The 9856-nt window shown below is 41.5% G+C and overlaps 1 protein-coding gene across 1 annotated transcript; it reads right to left on the bottom strand.

Annotated features, from left to right (window-relative positions):
- Positions 1-4958: 4958 nt before the first annotated feature.
- LOC147050060 (uncharacterized) lies at positions 4959-8607 on the bottom strand. Its single transcript, XM_085923002.1, has 2 exons — positions 6348-8607; positions 4959-5773 (listed from the first exon to the last, which is right to left on the bottom strand). Exon 1 carries the CDS (start codon positions 8560-8562, stop codon positions 6436-6438), a length of 2127 nt encoding a protein of 708 aa, XP_085779128.1. The 5' UTR covers positions 8563-8607; the 3' UTR covers positions 4959-5773; positions 6348-6435.
- Between the last annotated feature and the right edge of the window lie 1249 nt (positions 8608-9856).

Genomic DNA, 9856 nt, shown 5'->3' on the forward strand with positions numbered 1-9856 from the left:
TAAAAACAATCAGTGCGCGGATGAAAACATCAAACAAAGATTTTTGGCTGTGGGCAAAACAACATGGACACTGGCCATAAGCCATGAATCATTGACGTATTCAAATGAATACAATACAATGTGTGTGTGAGTGTGTTTGCGTGGGAGCCGCTGGCCGTAAAGCCATGTTATTATCGGCTTGTCAGTAGAGTGATGAGTGGAGCTTTTTCTGAGCGTAATATTATGTGTGATATTCATACAAAAGGAGCAGCAAGACAATAAGCATTGTAAAAGTACAAGCAAGCAACATATTATTCACCTTCCCTTGAAAGTCAAATCATTGGCCACCTTAAACTTGTGAGTGGAAAACTTAGTAGATGTTTCGAAGTGTGGACATTTTCAGGTGAGCATGGCAAGGATGTTGACACTTTGATTTATGGCCTCCTCTTCCGCATCACTTTGAATCACACGTTTGAATCGCACGACAGCGCACGCAACCTTGAATGGCTTCTCAACTAACTTTGTAACCTGCTAATGAGTGCGATAGCAAGATTTGTGTGAAAGGGTAAAATTATTCCAACTCGTCAATCATCATTTTCACATTCATTTATTTTACCTGAAATAAGGACATTAATGCACACGCACTAATAGGCCGAAGAGTTAATATTTATACATTTAAGGCCGAATAGGCAGATACTTGAAATGGGATGGTTAATAAATAAATAAATAAATAAATAAATAAATAAATAAATAAATAAATAAATATATATATATATATATATCACAATGATTCAAAACATTTTTATCACCAAGGGGATGTGTGACATAAAAAAAAAAAATGCTGCTCCGTCCGTGCCCAAAAGCACTCCTGCCAATGTGGTCTCACTTTCTCATCCTCAGAACAATTTCAGGAGTCATTGACAGAAACCTCTGGTGCAATGATGCTGATCTCTCCATCCGAGTTGCGTGAGAAGGTTGGGTTGTGCACTATACGTGTATTTGTGCGTGCGCGTCTTTTCCGCTCTCTAAATCACTGTCATAGCTGCGTCTACGATATGTGCAGTAGAGCGTGCCTCCCTCTGAAAGCCATAAAATCAAGCCAAGAGATCATCTATGTGCCATCACATGAACAAACATACAGAAACTATAAGTCTACACACCTTTTCAAATGATCGACTTTGCCATATAAAATGAGACTATCTAGCAATATATCTACATATATCATACAGGCGCACGCATATATATATATGTAGATATATCTATATATCTATATATGTATATGACGTCAGAGCCCTAACCGGAAAACGGCCAACAACTTTTTTCTGCCCGTTTGTCTAATTTGAAAGAAAAAAAAAGAACACGCCGATTAACTTTGCAACTTCTTCATTCGTTTCCCGAAGCCAAAAACTCAGAGGCATAAAAATAAACGAATGGTTCGACTTGTGCGGACGTCAACAAGACCAGTTTAACACCAGCAAGGTGATGCATTTTTCACTTCGATATGAAGCAAACATTGCGACCGCATGGATGAAAACCCCGCGTCCTTCCTTGCTGCGAAGAGGTAAGCCATTTTGTTGCTTTTTTATTTTTTTTTTGACGTTTTGCAAGCACTCCAAGGATAAATAAATAAATAAATAAATAAATAAATGTGGTGTCATATTATTATTTAAGTATGGTGACGTATATCTTGTGTACACTTTAGAAAAATCGATTTGAAAGTGGAACGAAAAATAAACAACTGATACGTGGTTGCACAAGTGTGCACACCCTCCTTAAAATTGGGAAAGAAGTTGTGTTCCGAATGAACCAATCACATTCAAACAAGTATTGAATGAGCAACTGCAACCCTTCAGAGTGTAACAATTTAAAGTTCACATGATCTAGTAGACCTTTCCTGACGTTTTTATGCTTTCGAGAAGTGGCCTGAATGTTTTGCCCTAACACTGCCATGCAAAAGTGTTGATCATCACTTGCATGTTTACTTTCAACACACCCACATTGCATAAATAAACATATCCATATGTATGTATGTAGGCAGTTTTAATCCATCAGTTTATCTGATGTGACAGTTCCATTTCCTCGCAGATGCAGAAACTGATTTGATTTCTGACGAATTCCAGGCAAGCGCAATTTGTCAACCCTACACATGCACGTACAGCTAGTGGCTAACTGCTACACCACGAAACTGGAGCTCGAGAACTGACTTGAGCAAGTATGGTAGCCTGGTTAGCTTACCTCCTCCCAACATTTTTGTCTGTTTTCATATGCATTTTAATAAATAGTCAGTGACTGTATATTTTGCACTCCAAATGCATCAGGGACTTTCTCCCCATTACTTCTCCCTCCTTCCCTCATGTTCCACTTTTTCGTAATCGCTCCATCATTCATGCTCTCGTCATCCTTCTTTTTCTCTCTTTCCATTCTTTGCTCAATTTTGACAGTCCATCTGTCTTATTTTCCTGCCTGCTTTGGTCACCGCTATACTGTCTTTGATGAATACCAAAACAAAAGACAGAGGCGATCCTAATATTTTGACCTCTCAATCATAAAGATAAGAAATAGTTCTTTGTCAAAGTCAGTTAAAAACGTTATCTAGAATGTTCATTTATAAACATTAAATCAGGTGATCATAATCTAAATATAAAATATCAGAACACAATTTTGAAGCTAAATGAATTTCATGATTTTCTGAACGTCCCATAAAACCACAACTGTTTAGTATTCATCAAATACAGTATTCAACTAACCAAGCATTTGGTAAACATTTGATGCACTTTATTGACAGAAAAAGAAAGGGGGGGGGGGTCAATGTATAAAGTAAAACCCTGGATGGACGCAGTTTCATCTTTCATGTTGCAAAGGCGTGCACATGGCTGTCAGCCCAGCTTTGGTTCCCTCCGCTCAAGCCTCTGCCCCGTCACTAACACTTATCCTGATCAATGGGAGTGCAAAAAAAAAAGAAAAAAAAATCAATGCATGAATGAGCAACATCTTAAACTGCGCCACTCATGCCGCCAGGGGGCGCTGCCAGCTGACATGTAGATTTACAATCGAGGCTTATGTAACAATAAACTGTACCGCATTCTCATGAGTATAAATTTATGATTCTACTTCTAATGCAAAAGAGGCTCTTTCATCTTACTCGTTACAATTATTTAATTTCTCACTTTATCTTTTATATTATTAAAATTACAGTGTGCAATAAAATCTACAGTACCATCATTTTTAATCTTGTTTTATAATTTTATTCAAATATTATTATAGCAATAATTATGTCTAAATGCTTGACTATAGATACCTAAAAATTGACAACTCTATCTTATTTTATTGTATGGTGCTCCAATTTCTCTTTCATATCCAGCTGGAGTGTCTCCGACAGCGTGAACACTTATCTTTCCTCCTCAAGACGCAGGCTGGCTATTTCATGGCCAGGCTACGCTCCAAATGCTATTTTCCCAATGATAAAATGCTTGCTTGTGGAAATCAGTGTGTGTGTGTGTCCGTGTGTGTGTGTGCCCCTGTGTGTGTTTGTGCTCACATTTAGCCAGCAATCTGTATTCTTCTCTTCCATCTTTATGCTTTGGATGAAAAACCATCTCCCTGTTTGCTGCACTTAGTGGAATTGAATGGCTTGCAATGAAAACACACACACACACACACACACACACACACACACACACACACACACACACACACACACACACACACACACACACACACACACACACACACACACACTGCGATACTTCCCACTCTATCCTGTCATCCATCTATGCGGCACTCTTTTGTGTTGCACCTGTTTGGGTGTGGAAGTTCAAGGTGGAAAGGTGGATCATTCCCACCCATCCCCACGGCACCACCTTCTTATCTCCAGCTGCCGCAGATGCTAATTTGTGTTTGTGTGTCGTGTTATATACAGCGTAGAGTCGGCTTTGTATACACACACAATGACAAGAGGTGCGACATCCAAGACCGAGGCCACGCAGGTGCATGTGTGCGAATGCCCACGATTTATTCTCTTACGACCTTGATCATTATTGCAAAGTCGTGTCTGTATTTCGTTAGGATAAAAACAATCAACATCCTTCATTTGGGATTCAAAAACACCAGGTAAGCTTAAAATGGTGACATATCCTCAAGGTCACCTCTTCTCGCCGTTTCGCTGGCCAGGTAAGAAATGTCAGAGGGCTAACGCTGCATGCTAACGAGGCGTGCCGCTGTCATGCGTTAGGCTAAATGCCAAGCACGGACGGGGGGGGGGGGGAAAGCAAAGAGAAAATGGCAAGAAATGAGATATTTAGTAGGACCACACTCAATGGAGTGTGAAGCTCTAGCGAGCTAGACCTTCAAAATAAAAGCATGAACATACAATGTTTATGAATGTATGCAAAGAGTATGCCATTAAATATGCTTTATCATGTATGTTGTGTATGTACTTTAACAACACGCCGTGAAATGTGCACTCTCGGCGGAAAATGTGTTTGCAGTGTAAACATACCACCAAAAACACGTACTCGGAAACAAAAACGTTACGACTTTCCCACGATGCCTATATGGCTCAATGTTAAGTATTTCCCTAATCGACATCCTTACCTGTAGAAGCACTTTTTATTTATTTATTCAAATATTGTGTAATATTTGGATGAAAACAAGTACATATATTAATTAATTAATACTTTAATTAATTAAATTAAATAAAAGGAAATATTTATATAATGCAAGTTAATTGCAAAATATATGGAGTCTATGTGGATTAAAAAATAAAGAGAAACATAAATGGAAAAAAATAAATCTAAAAAGTAAATAGTACTAATAATTGACAGAATGGAATATTTGGATTTTCTGCGATTTCTTGTGAATGTGTTGATATTTTCCAGTCTGTCTCTATTTATTGCTTTTACAATATTCATATCACGTTATGTATTCTCACCAGAAAAAACATGACCTGCAGGAGGAATATTTTTTTATTACATTTCTCCATAAACAAGTCTACAACATTGCAAAATGCTCCAGCTTCACCGTGCGTCTTGTCAACATTCATGCAGCGGTATTTCCTGCTTTTCAGTATTTGCCGTGTCATCAAATTCTCGCCGTTTCACTTAAGAAATGGAAATAAGGCGACCTCAATGGATGATGTTGTCCATTTGCTATTGTTAGCGCAGAAGTTGCTGAGGGGTATTGTGTCGGATGCGCTCGTGAATCATTCACACGTCGCCATTCCACACTAAACTAAATCTACTAAAGAACTTCATCACTTTTGATCACAATGGCCTATAAACTGTTAGCGTATGGAAATAACCCACTTGAGGAAAACAAAGCATTAGGGCAGAAGTCATTTAGCAAAGTACATTCAGTTATGGAATTATAGCTTGAATTGTTTTTCCACCCAGCGCTTAATATTTCCTTAAGCGTGCAGTACACTGGAAAAGTTCTGAAGGAAAAACTTTCAGGCCATCAGCAAATTTTTGTCAATTTTTTTTTTTTTTTTGGGGACTAATGTGGTAGACTAGGCTTGATCCGTCAGGGAAGAACCTCACACTCTTGACAGCTGCACTCGGGAGTGAGGACACGCGGTCTTCGTCTAACTTAGCTATTTTTAAAGTGTAAGAAACTGTAGCTTAAGACTTTTACCCTAAAGGTGAAACTGAGTGTTAGGTCATTAACACCAAGCAGGGGCTGACAACCACAGACTTGCAAAGCTAATCCACGAGGTCCTCTTGAAGGCATTTGAACGTAAACATGCGAGACCAGCGATTGTCAACCGGTGGTCCGTGGCGGTATTGCAGGTGGTCCGCTAAAATACGAAATGGAAGAACAATGGTAACATTTTAAAAAATTTAATATTTACACTTTTTTTCAGCTAATTTTGTAAATCATTTACCCATCCAAATTACATCAAATTTAGCTGAGATTCCCAAAATAGCCTTGTTAGCGCTTCATTGTCTCAGCCTTCATCTCCTGATGCTTTCTCATTTTCAATCGAGCCCAACAGGCCTCTGTGACAGCTTCAACATGAACCGTCGCTAGGCCGAAAGCCTGCACGTGGTTCAGGTCACCGTTTTTGTCGCACCAGCTAGCTAGTAAAAAGCTTGGCTACTAGTACGGTTCAACGTGCGAGTCGTCCCTAAGTCAACGATTGTTGTGTCTATGGTGACGAATAAACGAGATTTCTGATAAGTATGCGGTACGAGGAAAAACAGAAAACCCATGCTAATTGCTAAGCTAACCTACAATTGACAAGTTTGATCATCTTCATCTTTTCTTGTGTTTTCCCCAAAATGTAAAAAAAAATGACTTGACACAGAGGTCACTTTTCATGTGTGCATAGCGTGTAAGGCACACACCATATCATCATAAACAACACTCACAATCTCGCCAGACATTAATTTTCACAGCTGGTTGCCTCTCGGGGTGTCTCTCATACATCAAACTGGTCCATGTGTTAGACGCCCTCCATCATACCCCGACGCTTTCCAGCAGGAACTGAACGTGCTTAGGCATGGTTTGGGTCTTCTGATATGGGCTGAGGGGCATCCAGCTACTTCGCATTTTGTCCTTTACTTTGGTTACGTTCACAACAGGCCCGTTGGTAGGTTTCCGGTCGTACGCCGATCGCTTAACCGTTCCCAATCGATCGGGTTTCTGCTTGTCCGTCTTCGGGTGAGAGCCCGCGGTTTTCCAGTCCTTTGTCGTTCTTTTGTTCCCTTTGGGGAGCGACGACTGCTTTGGGACACGGGTGTTGCGATGACTGATGGAGCTGGTCGGGGTCCAGTCGTACCTCGTACTTGGCGTCCCGCCGCTGTCCGTCTCGATTAGACTCAGGTAGGTGAACACCGACTTCATGGGGTAACTCGGAAACGTGGCGGCCGAAATGTTTTCTGGCGAGTTTATGTATTTCCGCTTTGGCGTATTTTCTTGACTGTGTTTCGTACAAGGGGCTGTGTTGGACCTGCCCTCTCCTCTCCACTGCTTTTTGGTTTCCGAACTCTTGTCATCCTTGTGGGATGAACCAATTTCCACCCTTTCTAGTTCCTTCTCAGTCTCCTTGAGACTCTTGTGCATCCGGTGCTTTCCGTTAGTATTCTCCAGTCTTGTGTCCTTAGTCTCCTTATGAAAGTCACGGATATGGGACTGGGCAGGTTTCCGGTGGTTTCCGTTCATTTTATCTGCTCGTGTTGAGTCCTTAGTCTCCTTTGGATGGCCATACATGGAGTACGGGGCAGCCTTCCTTTGGTTTCCATTTGTTTTATCTACTTTTATGTCTTTAGTTTCCTTAAAAGTGTTGAGAACGTGGTTGTTTCCGTTTCTTTTGTCCACCCCTTTTCGCTCTCTTTTCGGCTCCTTAGTCTCAGGGAGGCTGTCGTGATCCTGGGATGTTAGGTGATTCCGGTGGGTTCCACTTATTTTGCGCTCTCCTATTAACTGCGTAGTGTCTTTAGAACTGTTGTGAGCGTGTTTTTTTCTGCTTCTCCTCTCCACTCCCTTTCTCTCCCTGTTGAAGTCCTTAGTCTCCCGTAGACAGTCGTACTTATGGGATTTAAAGTGTGTGTAGTTTACTTGTGTATGTACGCTTTTTCGATCTGTTTTTTTCTCAAGACTGTCACCTATGTGGGCTGCAAGGTGACGGTTGCCGTTTGGGATCTCGGCCCTCATCAGCACAATCGTCTCTTCGTGTTTGTCACCCATTTGGGGTTCAAAGTGATTATTACCGTATGTGTTTTCGAATTTCATTACCTCCTTAGTCTCATCAAGATTGTCACGCATATGAGAGCTATGGTCCCGGCTTCTTTTTTTGTTTTCAAATCTTAATTGTTCAATAGTGTCCTCATGATCTTCAGGCATGCTAGATGTAAAGGATTTTCGTGTGTTTCCATTTACATTTTCACCTCCAATGAAATCCGTAGTGTCCTTTAGACTGTCACGCGTGTAAAATTCAGACGGTTTCTGGTTGTTTCCACTTGCTTTATCAATTTCCATAAAGTCCTCAGTCTCGGAAAGATTCTCGTGCCTCGTGTGGGCTGTGTGGGGTCTCCGTTTCTTTTCATTTGTGTCTTCAACTCTTTTGGGCTTCTTAGACTCCTTCAGACTGAAGTGGATGTGGTTGCTTCCATTTCTTTCATCAATTCCTTTTCTCTCTCTTATTCGGTCCTTACTCTCCATAGGACTATCCCGCATATAGTGGTTATCCATGTCTATGAAGTCCCTGGTCTCCTTATGGCTCTGGTAAGTGTGTGACGCAAGGGTCTTCCGGTTGTTTCCGTCGATTTGATCAACTTTCTCCCTTAGCCGGTCCGTAGTCTCCTCAAGACTGCAACGGGTGTCAGGTGGTGTGATGGGGTTCTTCTCACGACTGTATGTTCTATGAATTCCCTTTCTCTTGTGCGGCGTCTCTTGAGGTCTGCGAGGCTTACTATCTGGTCCCTTGCCTTCCCTCGAACGTGTCTTTCTGGCCATTAGACTTTCAATCTGGGAGCACATCCAGCGCAAAAAGGCCGCCTCGGACCGGTTGCGCAGAGCCGCCCCGGGCTGCGCGGCGTGAAGGCGGATGCACTCCACCACCACGTCGGGCAGCAGGGGAAGCATCTCCGGGGGGATGTGCTCTACCAGCCGAGACAGACGTTCACTGTAGATATCCATGGAGAGTAGCGAGCATAGCCCGGCGCTAAGTATGTTCTCACTATAGCCGACACGTGGCGATGTATGCTCTAGTGGTGTGTGTTCAAAGCCAAAATCTGATGTAACAAGGCTCTGATGGCATCAACACATGCCGCCCGGTGACATCGCAGCGGCAATCTGCAAGGAACCGCCAAGACCTCCAAGATGGGTTGATCTTAATCATCTGTACTGTATATGCGGCAGGCACTGGTTGCCGTAGCGACAGCTGCTGCTCCTACCACTCCGTACGGTGGGGTGCAGGTATAATGACATGTCCTGCTCCATATAATTTGTATTTAATCCCACTGTACTTTGTATAAGTCATCATTAAATGCTGTTTTAGCAGTGTTGTAATGATCCTATACGACTAGAATGCCATTTTGCCGATTGATGTGTGCTAGTCCAATCCGGTTGTTAGAAGGCTATTTCTGTATTTAAGGTCGACAAGGTGATGACTGACATTAAAAAAAAAAACCACATACGAATAACCTGACTGAAGTTATCCTGAGATACCATATGTGAGCACGCTTGCAAAATAACCAACAACAGATCTCAAAAAACTTGTACAGTTAACTGGAACACTTGTATCTCGAGGCAACATTGTGTACCACAGGAACGCCTGCCTAAGCAAATGTGTTTTCAACCATTTTTTTTTTTTAATGTTCATAAAAAAAAAGGCAGCTCTGTGGATAAAATGTACTTGCATGTTTTTCCATTAGAGGAACAAAAGCCACATGTCCTGTTCATGTATGTAGTTCAACATACACAATACAATGGGTTGTAACGTCACTGTACAGCATGTTCATTTACATCTGTTGCATTTTAAACATTTCATTTCATGACACATGGAGTTTAATAAAGTGTATTTCGGAGGGGACGAATCCATTTTGAGCTGGTCTGTCCTTCCGAGTGGAATCGACACGGTAACGAGACTGTAATGATGATCTCGTTAAATTGCTAGTGAGTGAAAACACACATGCCCAAACCTTTTATGAGTCTCTTATTTCCCAGTGGTCTCACTCATATTGACTGAGGCACTTCTACAGCGGTAATATGGTATGTGCAGTGTGTGTGTGTGTTTGTGCACTGATGAATAATACCGATATTTCTCATTCAGCCTACTTAGCTTGTATGTGGGTACAATCACAACAGGTATCCTTTGGGGCTTTTTACATGTTTTGTGGTTGTCCATTAATCCCAATTCAATAGTCCATGACAGTAA

Source organism: Syngnathus leptorhynchus, chromosome 10 (genome assembly GCF_054491065.1).
Source record: "Syngnathus leptorhynchus isolate UIUO chromosome 10, UIUO_Slep, whole genome shotgun sequence".
NCBI lineage: Eukaryota > Metazoa > Chordata > Actinopteri > Syngnathiformes > Syngnathidae > Syngnathus > Syngnathus leptorhynchus.

Coding starts and splice junctions, on each gene's coding strand:
- LOC147050060 (XM_085923002.1), bottom strand. CDS start 8,562: ATGCTTCCCCTGCTGCCCGACGTGGTGGTGGAGTGCATCCGCCTTCAC.